This window comes from Mixophyes fleayi, chromosome 4 (assembly GCF_038048845.1).
Source record: "Mixophyes fleayi isolate aMixFle1 chromosome 4, aMixFle1.hap1, whole genome shotgun sequence".
Taxonomy (NCBI): domain Eukaryota; kingdom Metazoa; phylum Chordata; class Amphibia; order Anura; family Limnodynastidae; genus Mixophyes; species Mixophyes fleayi.
In genome coordinates this window covers 210,340,136-210,363,582 of record NC_134405.1, presented here as the reverse complement: position 1 = coordinate 210,363,582, position 23,447 = coordinate 210,340,136, and the positions used below count along the sequence as shown (strand labels likewise).

Below are 23,447 nucleotides of genomic sequence, written 5' to 3'. Positions count from 1 at the left end.
ACACTCACCTGACGACACTGAACTCTAACTGGGTCACTCTGAGCAGTGACTGATAATTTTGCTACTTTCTGCATCACCTCGTCCATCTCCGGAACAAGCAGCTTTCTAGATACAATAGCCTTTAAGATTAGATAAAACAGAATATTTTATTATTAATCATTCAAGCATGCCATATTTGACGAAATTTAAATACATGTTTGGTAGCAAATCCACTCATAAATATCTATTCTCCTTTAACAAATGAGTTACTCCTTTTCCACCCTTACAAAAAGAAGAAACTACATGAGAAGAGATGTTACTGCATCGGGCTTAAAATACATTTTATAGATTTATATGTGCCAGGCCAACTTTTTTATCTGAAAATCAGAGTCAGTATGGACGAAAAAACAAAATAATCTGATCAGGAACATTCAGATGTTTATCAGGGCAGGTGGAAAATGTGCCAGATCTGTAATTGATAGAACAGGCTGTTCAGCACTTTGGTCAAGCAGTCTGATTTGCTCATGTACGGGCAGCTAAACCAAATGCAAGTGCTGTAGCAGCTACTGTAGATGCAAGTGCCTGTACTAGCAGCTATTTAGCACACACAAATCATCCATACAAAGACACAAATGCAATTTCTCACCAGATATTGGATTCTAAAACATGACATTTAACCAGCATTTACTATTAAATAAATGTACACTTAAAGAGTCCTTTTATATTTACCTTCAACAAACCAAAAGCTGTAGCCTGCCGTGATGAATCATAAAGATCCTCCTCAGCATATCCCAGTAATACTTGCAACTGTTTCTCAGTAATGGTTCCCTTCAAGTTTCGTACCAGTATGGTAACACACTGCAAAGAAAACAGCACTATATAGTAGAAGTAAGCCAGATAATAACTAACAATTAAATAATGTTTGTCATTGCATCAAGTGGCAGTTTTTGAAAGAATGGAGTTGTTCAACCAGAGAAACTAGGGGGTACAAGAATAAAGTTTTAGAGCCATCGTAACTACTGCAGATTAAATGAAACATGTGCTAAGGGACCTTGAGGAGCAATCTCATTAATTTGGAATACTGTTTTTATGTCTGCATTCTAAAATTACAAATAATGTAAGCAATAGTATACATCAACATGAACAGGGCCGCAAAACAACTACATATTATTGACAAGTACCACTGTCTACTCTCTACTGATTGAGTGTCAGGTAAGGTCCTTAAGTTAGTCAGCCCTGATTTATATAATGTATAAACAATAATGCTGCCCACACATTAATTTATATAAAAAAAACATTAATTTATATATAAACTATGCAAGATGACCCCTGTCCCTTTAACCAGCTGCACTTTATATACAGTAAGTGTGTGTTTATATACACTACATTTAAATAGATGTTCCCCATTAACAGCTCTTGAGATGCAACATAAACACTACTATCCCTGAGGATCTTGCTCTATTCCTGCAAGATGTCTCTACCTGATGTATTCATGTGACCCCTATAGACAAGAGCCAACATTCTCATCCACTTTCTCACTGTCCTGTGTTGAACCCAGCACTTTTGAGTCAACGCTCTGCCAACTAACAAGCAGTCCTGATCTAAAGTAAATCATCAGGAGGATCAAGTACCCAGCAAAGAGGTTCTGCAGCAGCTACACACACCACCCAGAAGTAAATAGCTTCGGGTTCCGATGCAAGAGTCTGGTGGTGGCAGCAACTATTCTCATACAACTGTGGGCATCACATATGTGCACACTTGACACTTACATTTGGTGAGTGCCAGGTGGGCAAGAAGCACCAGTAGGAGTCTTCAGTAATGGCAGGCTACTGATGGCAAACACAACCAAGAACAATCTGAAAACCCTGACAGCGAAGCAAAAGAAGCCCCATCCTGTTACAGGTATGTGAGATAGGCAGCGTTGTTCTGCATTGGTTTATAATTACACATTTCTTACCTTGAAACAACTGACCACCAGATGAAAATTCTGCCCTTTGGCTGCTCCTGCTTTTGCATAGTCTTTTAGCAATAGGAAAAGCAGTTTAATCATCTGCTCTGTGTTTTTCTCAAGAGAAGGCAAAGGAAACTTCAGCATCCAGATGAGGGATTGCAATGCTCCAGTGATGACCTGAAAAGAAACCAGGTGAAATACAGTCAACAAAGAAGGGATTTCATTCAGAGACGGAATCGGTAAAGAAAACACCAGTGTACAGCTGTTTGTGTAATACCTACAGTTTATCAAGGCACAAAATGAATGAAAATTCAATGCTATAAAACAACAAAATTTCAGTATTTGATGGCATGGCTTCATTATTGCTGAATATACTGTATTCCCATGAAGTGATGTCACTTTAGAGACTATCAATAAAAGATAATATGAGCTGTTAATGAATGCCGTGCTAGTGAAGTTGTAAAAATGTTACTGATATATGTTTAAAGTCGTGTGAAATTCATGAGACTATTACAATCTTACAGATGAAAATTATACACACACACACACACACACACACACACACACACCATACATATGCACATACACACTATATACAGTATGTAGGGGATATGGCTCTGCTTAAATTATACTATTACCATAAATCAGTATAGCAACATTTATTAGAACATGTATGATAAAATCCAACAATGCAATAATTATTCCTACATTAAAGAAATTACAATTCAGGTGTCCTAGTGATAAAAGGATTATGGTTACATTGTTGAGCTTGTACATGTTTCAATAAATGGTATTATATTGATTAATTTTAAATTTTACTGCACTTACACCTTTAGGGGTACCAATTCCCCCTTCTTTTAAGGGAACTGCTTTTACTATATCTAACTTTTGGTAAAAGGCAATGTGTGTGTCACAGCGCCCGTGTCCGTGTTTGTTATATTGTCTACATAAACAGTTTGGGAAAGGAGTTCACAGGTGTATTATATACATATATAACCATTGATAAGCTTTTATAGAGGAGATGCAGTATAGTATAATGAAATATAAATGATAAATAACAAATAGACGATAGATATAAAACAGATACCTGGATACATATGAGAAATATACATATATAAGGTATAAACAGAAGAGAAGTAGCAGGCATGCATTTATGGCTGCCTGCTGATGCCCAGTGTCAATCCACCCCCACCCCCCTAATCTCCCTACTTCCGCGGTTCAACAATTAAGCATTTGAAATCCTCCCCCTTTAGAAAGCCTGCTTTGCCCCTGATGCTACATGTACAGCATACATGGGATACATGTAGATATCACAGTGGTAGTATTCCTAACCTTTACATCCATGGATTGCAGGCAACCAATGAGCATCTGCACAAAGGGATCCAGCATTTCCAAGGCATGCTCCTCGGAGGAGTTCACTTTGGATTTTTTCAAACTCATGTGCAACAGCTGTATCACAGGAACAGAGACATGGAGTTGTACAAAAACGGAATTTAAATGACTAGTGCACAATAGAATATATAAACATAGACATTTCAAAATTACATTTAAAAGCATCAGAGGAGTGTACTGTATTTTTCTGAAATATGCTGTTTGGAATACATCATGGTTTTGAGCACGTTTTACTAGATCAGATGGCAAGCTAACAAACTGAAGCTGTAGCATTTATTCAGTGTAACCACCAAGTCACAATTATGCTTTGTTAAGAACATTTATGGCCACCTGGTTGCAGCAGGAATTGCTGCACACTACAACACAACAAATGTTTACAAGCAAGAGGTGCTACAAATGTACTTATTGCAGAGCCCTGCAATGCGGTAAACTAAGTCAGCTGAGAGTAGTTACATTGAGAAAGTTTACTTTCTGTGTTCCATTCACTCATATGAAAAACCAGGTCACTATACGCAGATTTCGAGATGAATGATCATGTCAACTAAACTCTATTACACCTCCCCCATTCAGATGAAAACAGTATGCATTATCAGTCAGAAAGGTTTTCTTTGTACAGAACAAATGCTAATGTTCTAGATGTGAAAGTATAGCAAAATATTTATTTTTAATCTTGTAATAGATCTAAAGTTAAAGTGACAATAGTTCCTTCCTCTTATGTGGAGCTCAATTAGAAGTGGTGGTGTGGAAATGTAAGTGAATGGAATTTGAAAGATCTACAATAAAAGGAGAAGAGGAGGCATGGCATGCCATCGTATACTGGCTAAATTGGACGTTTGTGTGTGGGGTGTGGTGTGGTGCAACAACCCAAGCTAAGGGAAAGTCTAGAAATGAGATTATAAAACGGTTATTTCGAACCTTCAGTCCAGTGTCTACGAGAATATGCATGTTGGTCTTGGTGCTGACGGCAGCTTTCCTGCCGCCACGCGGCAGCTGAGCGTGAATTAACAAACAGCTCTTTGGTTGAAGGCGTGGATCTAGAGGAAGCATTTCTGAGTCTTTATTTCTAAAAGGAAGAATGTCAACATTTATACTTCTATAATATTAGAAGCAAAATAACAGAACCCTTACAATTATCATGGCTCCCTGTCTAGCTGTGCTGACAGTTCCTACTTCCGCAACCTATCTGCGCAGATGGGTTGGAGATTCAACCTCTCAAATCCATGGATATGTCATGTATGCAACAGCTAACTGGACAGGAGCCATGCCCAATCAAGTCAGTTGCCGCTTACAAATCCATCATTCAGCCATCAAAACAGGGTGCACATAGAAGAGCAAGAGATGAAGTGATGTTAGAATAACCTATAGCCAATCAGGGCATTAGAATGTAAAGAGCCACACAGAGTATTCCAGTAAAAATCTGCATGCCCATGTGTAGGCAAGTTTGAAGTGGAAGGGGCTAGATCAACATTAGACAATCTAGACATCTAAATATTTAAAAATCACATATTTGTGATGTCAGGCTCCTGTCGTATAAGTGCCTGAACACTGTGGTGACAAATACACCTCTGAATAAAACAAAAATCCATACACCCACATTGGGGTTTTTTTTGTGAATTTAATAAAACATACTTTTCTTTCTCTGTTAGGAGTGGAAGATTTTCACTGATGAGGCCATAACTGAGTAAAAGGATGGACTCTGCCGTCATGTCTTTGTTGGCTATCAAACCAAAAACAATTCTGCGTAGAGCTTCGTGCACTTTTCGGGCTAGCTTTAAACTTGTGGTCTTCTCCAAAACCTGCAAATTAATGGTAACAGAAACATTTACTTAAAAGTATAAGTGCAAATATCTCAACTATGAAATTTAAAATGTGAGCTTTCACGTCACTGCTGTATTTGCTCACATTGGTTTTCACAAAGTATCAGAGAACTAAAGTGTTCTAACTTCAAGCTATAGCAGATATGTATGGCTTCTAATCTGTTGTTGAACTAAACAACCCACAGCATGCTCTGACAGCTGCACACAGCTCACCTCTTTCAAGGGAAGGATCAACTGCACAACCTGGTCTCTTCCAATAAATTGAGCAAGGAGTTCGTACGAATCATAGCTTTTGCTGCTTCGAGCCTCCATGACTTTAGAGACTATCCCTTTAACTTCTTTTTCCTCTGCGATGTCCCCAAACAGCTCATGATTGAAAATCTTCATGCAACAGAAAATACAATTATTAAAATGTTTTGTGTTATTTTATTTCTACAAATTAATGAGGATCTTAAAACTCCTTTTTTACATTTTATATTCTACATACTATATACATTTTCCTGTATCCCAAAAGAGAGCATCATAGGTACAATGGTTTTACAATAAATTTTCTGTTTATCTTAAAATATGTCATTTCACAAATAATGTAGTTTAAAATGACACAATCACCACAAGTGTGTGTATAATTATATTGAAACATGCATTTAATAGTTTGAAGTTGGAGAAAACAGGACATGTACCCAGTCTGACAACCTAACCAAACTTCCAGTACACAAAACTGGCCATGCCCCCAATCTGCCCAGAACACACCCAATTCATCCAAACTATTCTTTCATGTGGGTCACCCCCTCCCCCCCCATACATACAAAATTACTGTTTTTCCATATGCAAGCAGTACATGTCTAAAGACAAGTGTCAAAATGTTAACATTGTTTGTAAATATCTGTGCTGAAAAGGTAACAGGTAAAATACAGCATCTTAAAGATATATGCACATTCTGCTGTGCTCCTTTGAGGAATTGTTATTTAAACAATATGTAAGCACAAAACAATAAAATCTGGACATCCCTCTCTGCCACTATTACAGGAACATATGACTTTATGTTTGAGAGTCAGTGCTGATTTTATATACCTGAATTAGTGTTTCAATACAGCTGTCCAAGTCTCCGCTCTTCAGGTTTCCAATAAGGCCTTTCAGCAGTAGATTCACAGTAAATGTTAGTACATGAACCTAGTTTTTTTTTTTTTAAAAAAAAAAACAAAAAAAAAGAAGAAATACAGTTACAAAAGCAGAAAATAGTATGAATGAAATAAAAACATACCAAGTATAAATTTAAAACTGTAATTACATTATTTCTGGCAATCTGGTAGGAGTATTCATTTGCTGGAAATTACCTGGTATCCTTTAACTAAGACAGTTTTCATCTCTTTTACTATATAGTGTAGGTATCGAGGCCCAAGTGTTTCTAGAATTTTAATTAGAGTATTTCTTGCAATGTCTCGGACTTCCTGGAATCTGTTTCGCAGGAGAACACAGACCTTTAACAGGATGCTGAAATGGCAAAAAGTAAAAGGAAATACTAGTCAAATCCCACATTTCTTTAAAAGTAACAGAATGGTTTTCATCAGGACCAGAATGTATATTGCACAAGAAAAGAAGTCACTGATAACTCCTCTCCCTTTACAGAAAAATAATAAGCAATTTTATTATACATCTACAATGTTCTTATTATAAACAATTGGACAAGTTGTTTTCCATCTAAAAAAGCAAAAACATAATTAACCCATAGTCTGATCACAGGCGTTCTGATCCAATTGTTCAGTACAACAGCTGAATAACACATGTGACCAAATTGTACTTAAGCTGCTGTTCAGCAATAGGAATGCAAGTGAGGTGCAGACTCATTGCTTTAACCAACTTTCTGCCATAGCTAATCACATCCAGTCAGATGGGATGTTAATCAGGCATGATGAGCATGTATACAATGTAATGGTTGGTCAATTTAGTCAAATTGGCCAAGTTAATTGTAGTTACCTTCCACAGTTAAGAAAAAAATATTGCTAGGGGTGACATGAATGGGAGCAGCTCTCAGCCACAAGCACAAGTGGGTATGGAGGTCATTGGAATAAATAGGTTCCATTCTCAGGCTTTTACACATGATTTTTAATGCCAGTGGGTAACCGACCTAACTAACCAAAATCACATTGATCTTTTTTGCCCAGCATAAGTGACATAATCTTCTAGTGTTTTCTTTAATCTAAAACATTTAATTATACCTGGGCAGATGGGTTTCCATGACCTCTTGTGGAAGAGTCTGCATTAATTTCACCATAGCAAATGCTACCGGGACACGGACCACTTCTTCTTCACTGACTGCCTTGGTTTTCACCAACTTGTGCTCTTCCTCGCTCTTAACCTGCACAAACAGTTATTAATGGCACAACTGAATTGGTAAAATTCGGTGAGTTATATTTTATTAATAAACAAGAAGTATAGTAAAAAAAAAATAAACAAAATAGTATGTTAGTAGTAGCTATATTTTGAAAAACATCACAATGCCAAAAATGCACAGCTCAAAATATTTCAAATAAGGATTGGATCATTTTTATTTTCCAATGTACATAAAACTTTCCCTCCCCAAACAATTACCCACAGTAAAAAGACATTACATTTATCGAGGATTTATACCTTTGCATCAAGGCACTTCTGTAGCTTTGGAAGGAGGTTACCAGTCACTGCCTCTTGAATATGACTGATAAGGGCTGTCAATTCTTCCTTGTTTCTTGGGAGAGAGTGCAACACTAGATTTGTTTTAGGATTGTTATCCAGTTTTCCAGAAGGGGTCTCAATAACAGTAGTATCAATGTCCATGGGGGTTATATCCTGAGTGTCCATATGCTCCTCTCCTTCCTCATGCTCTAACTCCATTACTTCCTCCTGCACGTGGTTCTCAGAGTCCTTTGAACCTTAACAAGTAACAAGCAAGACGACACAATTACATAATGCAATAACAGAACAAGCACGGACAATTAAAAGCATTAAAAAGTATTTGAAGGTTTAAAATGGAAAGTAAAAGGATTGCCAGTTTTACTCACTTTCTTTATTATCAATGCTTTGAAGTTGCTTCTCCAAAGTGCCATAATCAAAGTGAAAAGCATCAAGCACAGTCACAAGCAAGCTGTACAAACAGAGAACACAATTACCAGTTACAATTAACACTTTCCTATGCATTTCTAACCACAAATCAAGTTCCTGCACAGTTGCGATATATCAGCTTTAAATCTTAGCCTGATTCAGGGCTCGCAGACATGATTTTCTCATGTAACCTACAAATTTCAATGCTGTCCCAATGAGACATGACATACTTATGGTAAGTATGATCCGGAAGCCGCAGAAGGAAGGTGGGCGTGCAGGGGGCGGGGCTCTGAAAATGGCGTCATTTTGGCCCCACCCCCGTGACAGAATAACGAAAAACGCGTCATTTTACAGCGGGGCCAAATGCGGCGATTTGGACCAAATTCTGCCCGATGCTGGAGATTGTCATACTCTCCCGGGAGTCCATGAGACTCACCCGAAATGCGGGAGTCTCCCGGACATTCCGGGAGAGTTGGCGAGTATGGACATAGGAATCAATTGATTCCCAGTATCTTATTCTGTTTCAAATGTGACTAAAGCTGGGTACACACTACAGTAATTTCATGCAATTACTGTACAGATCACACAATTGCATCAGTGTGTACTCTTCCACAATCATGGTTTATTGTATCGTTTGATTTGGTTTTCTAAACTTCCTACAAAGTTCCTTCAATGAAGGAACGATGTCAGGCAAAAGTGGAGGTGTGTCAGGCAAAACTGCACAACTAGCAGTGTAGGCAGATCTCTATAGAGTGGGCAGAGCCACAATCTTTCCAGCAGATGGGTATGAGAGATGAAGAGCACAGATCTGAAGGTAAATTGTGTAGGTGTGTACACATAAATCTGCATGTTCATCTGGACTTTCAGTTGTTGGTAAAATTGTTACAGAAATCACATCTGCAGTAATTTTTTGTAGTGTGTATCCAGCTTAAATATATTTTATAAAAGTGGTTTCCTGAATGAGTATTAAAGATAAATTCTAGTAAATAAATTAAAAAACAGTAATAGACATTTTTTTACATTAAAAATAACAAAAAGACTATACACTTTACCTGACACCCAATTTTTGATTGATTTGCCCTGTATGAAGCACATGAATAAAATGTTTTAAGTGGTACATGTACGCAGACCAGGACAAGTGTTTACAGACAGATCCTATCATTTCAACAGATGCAGTGACCATATTTTCATGCTGAAAAATAAAGAAAAATATTGACATTAAAAACGAAAAAGTTCATTATGAGAAAAATATATGCATAATGGGGGGAAAAAAAACAGCCTACAGTAGGTTGAAGTCAAGGCTTAACAATACCCGGTTAATGAAAGATAGATTGTAAATTTAAAAGAGGTGTTTCAAGAAAGAAAAACAAATATAGGTAAGACCTGCAGATTTTAAGACTGAATACAGGGAGATATCGTAAAACATATTTCTTCCTCTGTAACCTACCTTAAGCATGTTTTCATCAAAAATAGTGCTGGTGGCATATGGCATTATATAATTCTGGAGGGATTTGGAGGACAGCACCAGATTTCCTTCTGTAATATTCTTTGCTAGTTTTCGCAACGCTCGCGCTCTCCTGTGGATCTTAAAAGTAAACATGAAAACATGTTCTGGTTATATCGGGTGGAGATTATCACTGGTTCCAGCATAAACAACCCAGTTACCATGTCTAGTATTCAAACACGAGTGGTCAAATACATTGCAGTTACCTGGATGTGTTTCATGTTCTCAAAGAAGTCCATTTCAGGATCATTATAATCTGTAAGCTGAACCATATCTGAAAACTCTGGATGCTCAGGAAAAGTTCGGATCAGGTTAGAAAGCAAAGTTGTGTAATCTTGCTGAATATTCTGTTAAAAGAAACAAATAATAGTCAGCAAAATAAACCACAAATATTCTTGATTGTGTGCACTTCAGTATAAAGTCATTAGAAGCTTTCCCACCTCTAACAGGCAGCCTATAATCTGATTTTGCATATACTTTGTATACTATATTTTGAAAGAATACATTTACATCCATGAAACATAATACAACATGATTATATGTACAATTAGGGGAGGGCTGGCAAATATTAGCCCAGGGGGGCAAGACTCCACTCAGCAGCCAATTTAAAGGAAAAAAAAAAAATGTAGGTAGCCTTTTGACCCAGCCCAAGGTAGCCCACTATGGGACCAGCCAGGGGGGCATATGCCCCCCTGCACCCCAGCCCGCCCCTGTGTACAATAAGGCCCAATAAACTATTGCAATTTTATGTTCACAGCAATGTACCTCTACTTTACTTTTGAGACCAGTTTTCAGGCTGTCGAGCAGAGTGCGAATTATGATCTCCCGGAAATCCGCCTCTGTGTGCTTTAGTGCAGCCAACTGCTTCATAATACTGGTGAGGCAAAGACCTGCATTGTCACTCAGAGACATATCGCCAAGCTGAAACACAGAGCATTTTACAGCATTTACTTCCTTGTAAATTACAGGTCATGTACAGTAGAAATCAAAGGCTAAATTAGGAACACAATGCACGTTAAGCACACAAAAGGGTCCAATAACTCTATTCACTATTGGATTTCTCTCACATTCAATCACTTCTTCTGACTTGGACAAAAAGCTGTAGCTCTTTCATTGTAATAAAGTTACATTTATTAAAAGGAGATATAAGTTTGTGGCTCCAGACTAGGCATTTTTACAATTATGTGGTATATAAATATTTAAGACAGTTAATATCTCTTATTTCTAAAATTACCATCACAATTAAGCTATATAAAAGAGAAAAATAAAGAAGGCTGGCTGTAAAGACTTACTTGTATGGTGTAGAAACAGTTGTGCATGAGTGGAAGAATATAGTTCACATCAATTGTCTGCATCTCTTTAATATACGAAGTTGCTTTTTGGAAAGCAGTCAATCGGACATCAAAGTGGATATCATCCAAATGTCGTTGATCAAATGCATTTAACTAAAATACACAAGATGAAAATCAAGATCTGCTTTCACATAAACTGACCAAAATTGGTAACCCAGAAATAAACCACCACGAACCTTAATAGCAACATCAGTGATAGACTTTATCTCAGGAACTATTTCAGATAGGGCCTGAAATAAAAATACAGCAAGATTATAATATAGCGAACTCAATATTCAGATGAGAGGTCATATGAGGGCTGATACATTTAAAGCAGCACATACAACATTACAAAACACAAACTTTACCTGAAACGTGATACAGAGCGTCTGCCGAGATAGCTTGTTCTGAACTATGGAAAATAATTTGCCCAATGGCTTCAAGAAACCCATAGGGTTCAAACAGTGCCTTAGTAAGTTCTGCACTGTCGCCAGGATATCCACCTCTGTATCCTAATATGAAAAACATGTGTAATCAAAATTAACCAGATTTTCATAGACATTTTTGCAGCCTATTCCCACACTATATACATCTTGCATATAACACTTTGCACTTTATAACTTTTATATGGTGCCAACGTACACATACATGTCAGATTGCCTCTGATGAACAGATTCAACTCCTAAATCAGGGGTGATCAACCAAGAGCCAAAAAATATCTACAGTTACTGCAAAGAGCCAACTTTACCTTTTATGTGTGTATGCATGTATATATATATATCCAGTATAAACATGCGCATACATACCATACACACATACATTAAAAATAACTAAGCAAACAAAAAAAACAAAATATCCAACACATTGCCAAAATGTTCAGAAAAATCATTTAATCCTCCCCACATACCAATAGATCTCACCACATGCCCCTTAAATACCCATCAACCTTCCCACAAGCCATCAGATATGCCCAAAATCCCCATACATACCATCAGACTTTCCCATATACTCCATACATGCCTACAGACCTACACACATCTGCCTAAATGCCGTCATATCTCCTTACATGCCCATCAGCCTCTTCACGTGCCAACAGATCTCACGTGCCCTTACTTGCCTGCAGAGGAAGGAAGAAGAGCACACTACACTCTGTCCTCCTCCTTCCCTGATTGTATTGTCTGTGACACTGTGGCCTCTCTGCATTGTTCAGAGGAAGTCACAAGCCACGTTTCAAAGCTCTAGAGCCACAGTTTGGCCACCGCTGTCCTAAATGATGAGACCAGTGACCAAATCTTGAACACTATAACATTTTGAGCAGATACAGCCAATGAGCCCATGCATTGAGACGTCCATTTAAACTGACAAAGTCAGCTTGTAAAACATGTCCCATTTTCTCAATAATTTAATTTGACACAATGAATCATTTTCATCCACACACAAATCTTTCTTTTTTTTTTTTATTTGTAATGATTTTCAAATAGGACAACCAAATCGATGTATGTGGCCAGTTCTAGACTCAAACATTAGCTTTCATGTGCATGAAACATTCCAAAATACAAATAAATGTATCAGCAGCAGATTATTATCTGACATATACACACAATGTAAATAAACTGGTACTGCTTACCTCAGCCAGGTTACTTTTATACAAGTAGGATATAAGAAGCCCAATGAGTATATTACTTTGTTCTTTGTCCTGAATAAACTTGCTAATCCTGCAAATCAAATATATTTACAGATAAAGATATTACACCACACTCGTATTTATGCCAGCATACCTCAAATGACTGTTACTAAGCAAAAGCAGAGATGGTTGAAAAGTGAGAGAGACCCCAGGTTGTTTCAGGATATTATAGTAAGCAAATAATCATTCTCGCTATAAAACATCCGGATGTATAGTGAAAAAAAACCAAAAAAACACCAGTCCAATATTTCCTGTAAGGTTTTTTTTATTAACCATACTTATTACATTTAGATGTTATGGAGTAGAAAGAGAAAACAAAGAAAAAGTATCCTATTTTATTCTCAGTTTTACCAACATGCGTTAAATGAGACTATAACAAAGCTTATTAAAAAGTGTGAATATGACAAGTGTTACATTACAGTTTACGGTTTCTTCCATAGTGTAACTTACAATAGTAATATGAAAGCATTGATAACAGTGTTGGGGGTTGGGCATATGAAGATTATTGCAGATGCATACCCCTCTTAAGGAAACTATGCCCTAAGGAGTAGATACATTTTTTAAAAGATACATTATACTGTTCATACATTAATACCGTTAGATTCATTTTTCAAAAGAATGTACCAAACCAATGAATGAATGAAGATAGGATCATGGTCCCTGTTACAAACTAGGCTCTTTGTGCCTATTGTACAGAATCCTGGGTCCAATAGGTCCAGATTTACTCCCCACACGTGTATAGATTCATATGCCTTAGACTGGAGTGAAGACAGGCACAATGAAAACATATGTATGTTTTTCTTTAATCTGACTATTGTATACAAGGGAGTTTTACACCCCCAGTACACTGAAACTTCCCCACTCCAATGCCTGACCGAGAACTATTATTTCATAAGAACCAAGCAGGAATTTAGGTTTCATTTCCTGGAGCTGTACAAGAAGGAGAGGACTTACTTTGAAAGGATGCTGAGCTCTTTGCTGACTTGTGCACTATATTTCTTCTTCCTCATTTTCTCTGAATTCAGCATGCTTTTACTCAGGTACTGGAGAATTGCAGGAATATGGGGGAAAACCAGCTTCACACCAACACTTGGACATTCTAATTTCAAAAAATTATCCATATGTTATTACCAGAGGGACAATTGTAGTGAGTACACGCTCACGTGAAAGGAGCACAATAACTCAGACACTTGTGCTTCCTTCTTACCTTCATTAGAGTAAGTTGCATCAGGAATAACGCAACCATTTACCACCAGGGGAGAAATATTTTCTGATTCTTCAGAGTCCGGGATGTTCAGCAGATTATTACATACATCTATAATTATATTTGCTGTCGTTTCCGATATATTCTTTGTTGATAGCAAGGCAAACGTATTGAACAGTATATCATACTCAGGCTGCCCAGGTTTTTGCTTAGCAAGTAAAGGAAAATATCTACAGAAAAAGCATAAATACCTAGGGTTACCAAGTCCATCAAATTCACATTATTATTATAAACATGACTATCCCTAATGTGCATGTAGTGTTCAATGTTCCATATACGTATTCAATTGTTAAAATGCATGGACATTACCCATTGTGTAAATTAATATAGTACTGTTGTGAATGTTACTTTGTGGATAGTTACAGGCATCAACTGTCCTTACACTAAGCGAAGGTGGCGCTGCACTGAACACAGCCCAGATAGTACATAAGAGTGCTGGAACCAGGTACAATTACAACATGAAAGTAGCAAAAATAAGGGCCTTTTGTAATAGACAATGTGGATTGCATAGAATCAATTAACTACACTACACTGTCCATAGGACTGCGTATTAATCCTGAAAAATACGAAACAATTTGAAGAGGTTTCTGACCATCTTTATTTCCTCCTTTTCTCTTTCATCATATCTGGGGGACACTGCTACTATGGGGTTGTATGAGGGGAGAGTGGAGTTGGCACTTAACTGCTTAGCTTGTTTAATGTATAAATGCAGACAGACCCCTCCCCTCTGCAACCCCCTGTAGCCCCTCAGTTTAATTTAAGTGCCCAAGGGAGTTGGGCTTACTTTTTTTTTTGCTAACATAGCTTTTTACTTTTATTTTTTCTTTTATTCCTTTATTTTTCTTTAAATAATTTTTTTTTCTGTTGCTATCTTTATCTAAGGAGAGTGCTCTAGAGAAAGAGAGCACACTCCTATTAGGCAGCCGCACTAATCTCATATGAGTGCCTGTAGTGTTTCAGTGCTGACAGGCGACTTAATGAAGCCGCCGTCACACTGACAGCCTTCCGACATACCGACGCTGCCTTGACAGGCAATGAGCGCCGGTACTCGGAGCGATGGCGGACGCCATCTTGCTGGGTCATATCAAGTTCCCCCCTCAGAGAGATGAGGGGGAAATCTTGTTAAGCTGCAAAAACTTTGGTCAGGAGGAGAACAGAGGATACATAATGCCTGTTTAAAATAGAAATAAAACAGCCACCGATTCCAGGAACAGGGGCAGAAAACTCGGGGGGCGGAGCTAAGGTATATAGAGCTCCCCCACCTCTACTTGCACTCTCCCAATATGCGCGCCAAGACATTGCCCGGGAAGACAGCAGACTCTCCTCAGCCTGACGTCGGGGACACTGCTGACTGAGTCCTATCCTGCATATCTGGCCCAGCTGGAAGGCCAAGTACCAATATTATATACCTTTTTACTCATATTGGATATAGGGATATATTGTTAATGTGTTGCAAATGGATTAAAAAAATATTGTATTCTACTTCGCCAACTTACATCTTTTCATATTATTACAAGATACAACTTTCACTGTCATAGATCAGTTAGAATACGTGTAATTATTTAAAGCCTATACCTTGTGTGACTGAATTTATACTGAATTTATATTGCTTCAGTGTGTTTTCACTTTAAAAATAAGTGTGATAAATGGAAAGCACCACTTACAAAATATTTCACTTCAAAATGTAAAGTTATGTTGCCAATTGGACAAAAGGACCCAGGGGCACTTTGTACTGACTGTGACATGGGGGCAGACACTACGCAGGCCCAGATTAATGTACTTCCACAACTGGAGGAATCAGCATGGGCATCTTCTCTGGTGCAGTCGGTTACTACATTGGTCCAACTGCTTACTAAGCCTATGGGGCTAACAGCGGTTTCTGCTGCTCTCCCCGCAACTTTAGTAGAATCTGCCCTCCCTGTGACAGTAGCGATGCCAGTGACTGCCGGGACTTCTGAAATGGCTTTGGCGGGTACATCATACTCTCTTGCTAACCCAGGCCCTCCCTCTGGAGAACCAGCGTGGTCCTCTTCCTTGGTCAGAGGCCTAGATTGATTAAACAGTTTTCTAGAAGCACAAAGAACTATAATCTCTAGAAATAAGAGGCTTTGGACTGCAAATCCTCTCCTATCCCCCTCCTTTTCTGATGATCTCTCAGAATCAGAGGGTGAGCCTATTATTGACTCAGATTCTGCGCAGGTCACGGACCCGGAAGAATCCCCTAGATATCAGGGCATTGACGATCTGGTCTTGGCAGTCAGACAACTCATGGACTTAATGGATTTGGATGAACCCAAATCTTCAGATCAGGGTCTTCTCATTTTTTTCGAAAAGATGCGCTATCCGTTTTCCACGTGGAATTAACAGACATCGCAAAAGCAGCTTGGAAACAACCGGACTGGAAATTTATTATTCCAAGGAGATTCCTTAACCTGTTCCCGCTGCAGGAAGAGGATCTGGCCCGCTGGGAACAGATCCCAAAAGTTGACACTCCGGTAGCTCGTCACACTACACTTCCGGTAACGGGAACAGCGGCCCTGGAGGATGCCACTGACCGCAAGGTTGAGGGTCCATTAAAAATCTATGTAGTGGCAGACACCTCTTTCAGACCCATGTATTCATCGGTATGGGTTGCTAGAGCAATGGAAGCATGGGCAGAACAGTTAGCCGAGGGACTGCAGGATTCAGAATTGCTTCCCATGCCCTGCATCTAAAGGAGGTGTCTGGATATTTGTATGAGGCGGCCCAAAATGCAGCCTCTATTTTGTCCTCCATATAGGTTTCGGCGGTGGCAGCTAGAAGGACCCTATGGCTGAGGTCCTGGGACGCAGATACAGAATCTAAGAAATAGCTTGAAAAATTACCCTATTCAGGCGCAGTGTACAATATTATTTGCCAGGCCACTGGTGGCAAAAGTACTTTTCTGCCAGTAAGTGTTCCTAAGGCAAAAGCTTCGCATTTTGGTTCTTTTTGCCAGCCCTTTCAGGAAGGTTCCTTTGCGAGAGGTCAGACGAGTAGAGGCAGACCAACAGGTAGCAGGGGACACTCTTATAGAAGTAGGTCTTCCCTCTCTACGAGACGCCCGTCCGCCAAAGTTCCGGAAAAACCAGCACCCTGACTGTCATCCAACCCTTCTTGCGACAGCAGGAGTGGGGGGAGTGGGGGTTGAGTCTGTTCAGGGAACAGTGGATAGCAAAGACCTTTGGATTTGCAGGATCATGACGAGAGGGTACATGATAGACCTGTCAGGTCCAGCCCCTCTTTGTCTCTTTGTAACATCTTTATCCCACGATCCAGAAAGGAGACAGGCGATGCGGCTTTGTGTCGCTTCTCTTCTTTCTGCAGGACTCATTTGCACGGTATTCAAACCTATTTCTGGTCCCGAAGCCGGATGGATCATTCCGACCCATTTAAAATTTAAAAATGTTAAATCTACACCTACGGGTGGACAGATTTTGCATGGATTCCCTCCAATCAGTAATCAATAGATTGGAGGTAGACGAATTTTTAGCGTCAATAGATATAAAGGATTCCACATCTTTGCGTCTACAGACGCCAATTTTGGCCATAGTGCTCTACGTGCCGGGCTGTCAGACCGGTCCCACCCTTAGGGGGGCTGCTTTAGAAAATTCCCATGGTAGCAGTATAACCCAAATAGGATGAAAGAGAAAAGAGAATTTCTATACTTACGATAAATACGTTTCACCGATTCCAACTGTGACAACTGTGTTCCCTTCCCTTCTGCTGTATGTTCTTTGGTTGTTTGCCCCATCTTCCTTGGGGCTTTATAATTAAACTGAGGAGCTACAGGGGGTTGCAGAGGGGAGGGGTCTGTCAGCATTTAAACAAGTATTAAGTAGTTAAGTGCCAACTTCACGCTCTCCTCATGGTAGCAGTGTCCCCTAGATGGAATCAGAATAACGGATTTATCGTAAGTATAAAAATCCTCTTTTCTTGTCTAAACCTTATCCAATGATAAAGTTTTGGACACTGTAACCACTCAGAATATTTTTTCTGAGCATATGAATGATTGAAGATTTAGGGTACACAGAATCCAGGCTGCTACACTACTGACAGCTGCAGTGTTACAGTCATCACTTCCCTTATGGAAATGTAATGGCCAGGACAGAGTGAAACAATTGGCTGATATCAACTATCAATTCAACATGTCTAACTCCAAGTAAATGTCATTTGCTAGGAGATTATCATATTTAGTTATACAATACAATGTACCTATTTGCAATTGTACCCTGGTCTAGTCTGATGTTTACTACCTGAAATTGTGACTCCAAGCATGAACAAGCTTTAGCACAAGGGAAGGAGTATGCTGACTTTCCAATACAAGTTTGCATATCTGAAACACAAAATGAAAAAGTTCTGCACAGTATTCACAACAGATTTTATATAACCAGTTCAAAAAATAGTGAGGATTTAAAAAAAAAAATAAAAAAAATACACTTCGCAAAGCAGGTGCAACCAAAAAAGATCAACAGTTCATAAACAATATCATAATAGAAAAGGGGAAATATTAAGATGACATTATAAAACCAATGCATTCTGTCAAATCAACTACATTTGTTGTTGTTCTGTTTCTAAACTATAACTTCATTGCATGAATGTAGTTGGTGACAAAAAAAATCATCTTAATATGATCTGTCATCACAGTAGGAATAAATAGTCACCATTTTTATTTTTATTTTGTCTTTAAGGAAAAAAATAAAATTACTACATTTGACTATTGATTAAACGGATATTTACCTGTGGCCAAATCACTGCAAGAAACACAGCATCAATCTCCTCAGCAGAATAGTGGTAGGTGTCAAAGTCGGTAAAAAATTCTACTATGCGTTTCATACCCAGTCTCCTCAAATTCTTTAGTGGATTAATAAACTTAAGCTGTATCTAGAAAAAATAATAATGAGCAACAAGTTTAGTAGGAACCACTGTTCATTTCAATTTAGTGCTATGAATTTCTATGAAGAAAATAAAATGACAATTAGTTGGATATACAAGACATTCTGTCAGAAATACTGTGCTTCAATAACCAAGCTTTTAGTTTGCCATGTTTTGGATAATCAAACCACTGCATTCCACCCTCAACTACATACACAGAACTTTAGAACTCTGCCGTACCCTTCTATGTGGAAAGGTGTGACCCCTGCAGCAGACAACACGATTCAGAAGGCAGCAAAGTCACATAATGCTGTAATTGGCCACCCTCTAGATAAACTGTCCACTTGAAGAAGGACTTGGTGATTTGTGCAACATCAGAGCTTGTTCTCATGCAACACTTTTGTTAGAACTGTATATAAGACATATACCCCAAAGTACAGGACAGACTTTAATAGAAACCAAGCTTGTGTTCACCATTCTATATATCTTCTCTACACACAGATCAGCCACAACATTAAAACCACCTGCATAAAACTTTGTAGACCCTCCTTGTGCTGCCAAAACAGTTCTCAACTGTTAAGGCATGGACTCCACAAGAACTCTGAAGTTGTCCTACAGTATCTGGCTCCAAGACATTAGCAGCAGATCCTTTAAGGCTAGGTACACACTGGAGGATTTTCAGCCAACTATGGTCCCAATCACCCGATAAACGACTGCTCAGCCACATATTGCATTAGTGCGGAAACTTACACGATGAACGACAGTCGCTCCAGAGTGCCGATTGTCGTTTCATTTGGTTGGTCGTACTGTTTAATAATCTCATTCCAATCACCTTTCGATCATGTAGAGTGCATGCACTCACAATCTCCATAGAGTTTACAGAGTCATGGTCTTTTCAGCCAATGCCAGAAATGAACATGTATTGGAGACTAAATGTAGAGTGCTATATATTTTGTTTCAGAGTCACAGAAGCTAACAAAATTTAATATGACATGTGGATAGCAATTAATCAGTGTGACAGGAACGAATAAAATAATGCATATCATGCTGTCATTCTCTAAACGACTATAGGACCAGATGAAGTGCACAGATCTGAAGGTAAATCGTGCGTATGCCTGATTCGGCCCTACCAGTCGGACCTTCAGGCGTAGGGACAACCGCTGTCGATAACAGATTGGTCGGAAAATTCTCCAGTGTGCACCTAGCCTAAGTTCTGTAAATTGCGAGGTGGGGCCTTCATGACACGGACTTGTTTAGCAATCATATCCCACAGATGCTCGATCGGATTGAGATATGCGGAATTTGGAGTCCAAGTCAACACCTTGAACTCTCTCATTTTCCTCAAACCATTAATGAACAATTTATGCAGTGTGGCACGGCGCATTATCCTGCTGAAAGAGGCCACTGCCATCACGGAATACTGTTGTCATGAAGGGATGTACTTGGTCTGCAATAATGTTTAGGAAGGTGGTACGTGTCGACGTAACATCCACATGAATGCCTGAACCCAAAGTTTCCCAGCAACACATTGCCCAGAGCAACGCACTGCTTCCATCAGCTTGCTTCTTTCCGTAGTGCATCCTGGTGCCATCTCTTCTCCAGGTAAACCATGCACCCAGCTGTCCACATGATGCAAAAGAAAAGAGAATTCATCAGACAAGGCTACCTTCTTCCATTGTTCCATGGTCCAGTCCTGGTGCTCACATGTCCACTGTAGGCGCTTTTTGCGGTGGACAGGGGTAAGAATTGGCACTCTGACCGGTCTGCGGCTACGCAGCAAGCTGCGATGCACTGAGTTCTGACACCTTTCTATCCTGGCCAGCATTAACTTTTTCAGCAATTTGTGTTATAGTAGCTCTTCTGTGGTATTGGAGCAGATTGGCTAGCCTTCGCTCCCCACATGCATCAATGAGCCTTGGGCCACCATGACCCTGTCGCTGGTTCTCCTTCCTTGGACCACTTTTAGTTGGTAGTATGTATTGAAAACGGGTTTTTGATGTATGATATGTAAATAGGTCACATTGTTAGAGGTCAGCTGTAGCACACTACAAACACATAAGTTTATTTATACCAGTTGGATAGATTTTCAAACAGTTATGGCAGCATGCTGTGAGCAGTTTTTTTATGATATACTACTCAGTACAAGTAATAAAATCTGGGATGTTATAAATTTTATAAAAATGGCATACTGTTACAATTATGGACAATTAACACCTAAAACAGAATTTTATACTTCCTTTAAATCCTTTTCTCTGAATGCATTAGGACTCTGCCCAGTGTGCACCAATGGAATAAGAGAAGAGTTTTAATATAAGTATAAAAATTCTCTTTTCTCAAACATCCAATGAGAGTCGAAACACATTGGGGACATCCCAATGCTATCTTTATGGGTAGGTATGTTTAGCGAAAGCGGTGTAAATCACCTTCCTTCCAAAACTGGCATCTCTATATGACAAAACTATTAAACCTATACAACTTGGTAAACATGTGAACTGAGAGCCAGTTGCTCAGCCAAGGCCCTGTCTTTTGCCACCCAGGGCACTCGCCAAGCTGATGGAGTAAGCCCTGAGATTTTTCTGGAAAGGATTGCACTGCTACAATGTAAGCTTGATAGATAACAGATGTAATCCACCTAGCAATGGTTACCATACACGCCAGCCAACTCCTCTTATGGCCATCATAGAGAACCAAAAGATCCTCTGTTTTGGAAATGTCACAAGTCAGATGGACATAAGTCCTCTACACTCTAATGGCATCTGGTAACCTAACCAGGTCCAAAGCTGCAATCACCTTGGTTAAGCTGAAATGCAGAGACCACTGTAGGCTGAAAGAAAGGCTTGGTCCTAAGTACAGTCCTGTCCACATGGAATATAAGAAGAGGAAAAAGTTGCCAGTTCTCAGTGTCTTCTAGCAGTCTAAATTGCTAAGAGCAAAACCATTTACCAAGTCAGAAGTTTTAAGCCTACTGAATCGAATGGTTAACAGGATGAATGCTAGAAAACATTCAACACCAAGATAGGGTCCCACAGAACCACTGGAAAAAGGTATGGAAGTTGTACATGTAGTACACCATGAAAACATGTTTTTTTGAAAGATAACAGAGAGCAGACACCAGAACTTTCAGAGTCTGTCATGCCTGTCAGATCATTCACCCCTTGTTGTCTAGAAGGATCTCCTTTTACATGTGACCTGGAACTACTTCCTTATTCAGGAATGACAGATAAAAGAATAAGAAATAAAGGCAAATACAGGGTACTCAATTAAGTGAACACTGCAACAGCAGACACAGACAGCAAATGGGTAACACTACGCCTATGCAATACAACCACAGCTAAAAGAAACACTACCCTACAGTTGGGGATACTCAGAGAAGAGGAGGTCTGCTGCACAGTGTCTGCTTCTTGTAGTGGAGCTTCCATTTGTGTACTGAAGCCTGCCAAGAAGGAGGTGCTACGCTGCCCAGGAACCGCACCCTCCGCCCCAGGGTCCAGTAGGTACTCAGTCACCTCTCCCGGAAGGCCAGGCCATTAATGGCTGCTCCCATGCCTAGTGAGGGACCTCCTTTCCCTAGGTTACCCCTACCTGACCCTGCTCTGTTTTGTCACTCCCCAGCAGGACTACACCAGCAGGGGTTAAAGTGCCAGTGACCTTAAGGAGCTTCTATACAACATGGCCCACTGGCCCCTATAGAATGAAAGAGAAATTATGTGTTATGCTTTGATCTGTCATACCACATTTACAATGTCAGATTTCAAAGTGTGAACATAATGTTTCAACATTATTATAGGACAAACGATGAACCAAAGTAATAAAATGGCTTGCAATATAACTTCTGCAACAGTAAAAGAACAGCCTCAAGATTAATTCCATACTAGCTATCAGAGTATTACTTTTAACTATTTAGGAAGTTGAGCTTTGACCCCGACTAAGCTATGAATTTTAAAATGCTTAGCTGACCCTCTGTAAATAAGTTCCAGCAAAAAGCTCATAACGATAGAGTTTAAAATGTGGCAGTATCTGGATTCTAAGGGCTGGTAAGAGCCCTGCCCTAAAATAAGTGGAATTTTAACCAAATCAAGTTTTTACTGGTCTAGCTATATCTTGCTCTGTTACGTTCTTCCAGTATTCTTCTTAAGTGATTTGTTTACAGACCCAAGAACAGTTTAATAATCATTAACCAAAGTGAAGCCTGTGCCATTTAACTTATTGAACTTTTCACACCTTGATAACTAATGAAGTGATAAATGAACTCTGCAAATGACTACCTGGCAAATGAGGCACATATCTAAGAGTTACTGACTCTGTAAAAACAAAGTTAAGCAATTCTGAGAAGGGAGATTACATGCTTTAAAATGTAAAAGTTGTTTATAATAAATGTTTAGAATGTTTGTCTGAACATGTAACACAGTTTTAAGTGAGGTGATTACTTGAAAAAACAAAGTGGATTTCTTTAATGTCTTTGAAACTAAGACATACTGCTGTGTTCTTTCCTTATTACCATGCTATAGAAGGTTAGTTTCACTACAAATATTACCCTATTTATATTAGGAGAATACC

General features: G+C 39.1%; 1 protein-coding gene across 1 annotated transcript in view; it reads right to left on the bottom strand.

Moving 5' to 3' along the window:
* The window catches only part of UTP20 (UTP20 small subunit processome component), a 128,256-nt gene that overhangs the window by 31,430 nt on the left and 73,379 nt on the right, over positions 1-23,447 (bottom strand). Inside the window, exons 28-51 of the mRNA XM_075209252.1 lie at positions 18,756-18,899; positions 18,272-18,351; positions 13,941-14,167; positions 13,688-13,832; positions 12,677-12,764; positions 11,418-11,561; positions 11,247-11,300; positions 11,011-11,163; positions 10,484-10,639; positions 9,925-10,065; positions 9,662-9,799; positions 9,267-9,406; positions 8,175-8,257; positions 7,768-8,045; positions 7,356-7,495; positions 6,474-6,630; positions 6,211-6,309; positions 5,353-5,520; positions 4,952-5,118; positions 4,238-4,385; positions 3,263-3,379; positions 1,937-2,107; positions 709-837; positions 9-119 (exon numbers count right to left, since the gene is read on the bottom strand). Coding sequence (XP_075065353.1) covers positions 9-119; positions 709-837; positions 1,937-2,107; positions 3,263-3,379; positions 4,238-4,385; positions 4,952-5,118; positions 5,353-5,520; positions 6,211-6,309; positions 6,474-6,630; positions 7,356-7,495; positions 7,768-8,045; positions 8,175-8,257; positions 9,267-9,406; positions 9,662-9,799; positions 9,925-10,065; positions 10,484-10,639; positions 11,011-11,163; positions 11,247-11,300; positions 11,418-11,561; positions 12,677-12,764; positions 13,688-13,832; positions 13,941-14,167; positions 18,272-18,351; positions 18,756-18,899 — 3,378 coding nt within the window. The remainder of the gene's footprint in view (positions 1-8; positions 120-708; positions 838-1,936; positions 2,108-3,262; positions 3,380-4,237; positions 4,386-4,951; positions 5,119-5,352; positions 5,521-6,210; positions 6,310-6,473; positions 6,631-7,355; positions 7,496-7,767; positions 8,046-8,174; positions 8,258-9,266; positions 9,407-9,661; positions 9,800-9,924; positions 10,066-10,483; positions 10,640-11,010; positions 11,164-11,246; positions 11,301-11,417; positions 11,562-12,676; positions 12,765-13,687; positions 13,833-13,940; positions 14,168-18,271; positions 18,352-18,755; positions 18,900-23,447) is intronic.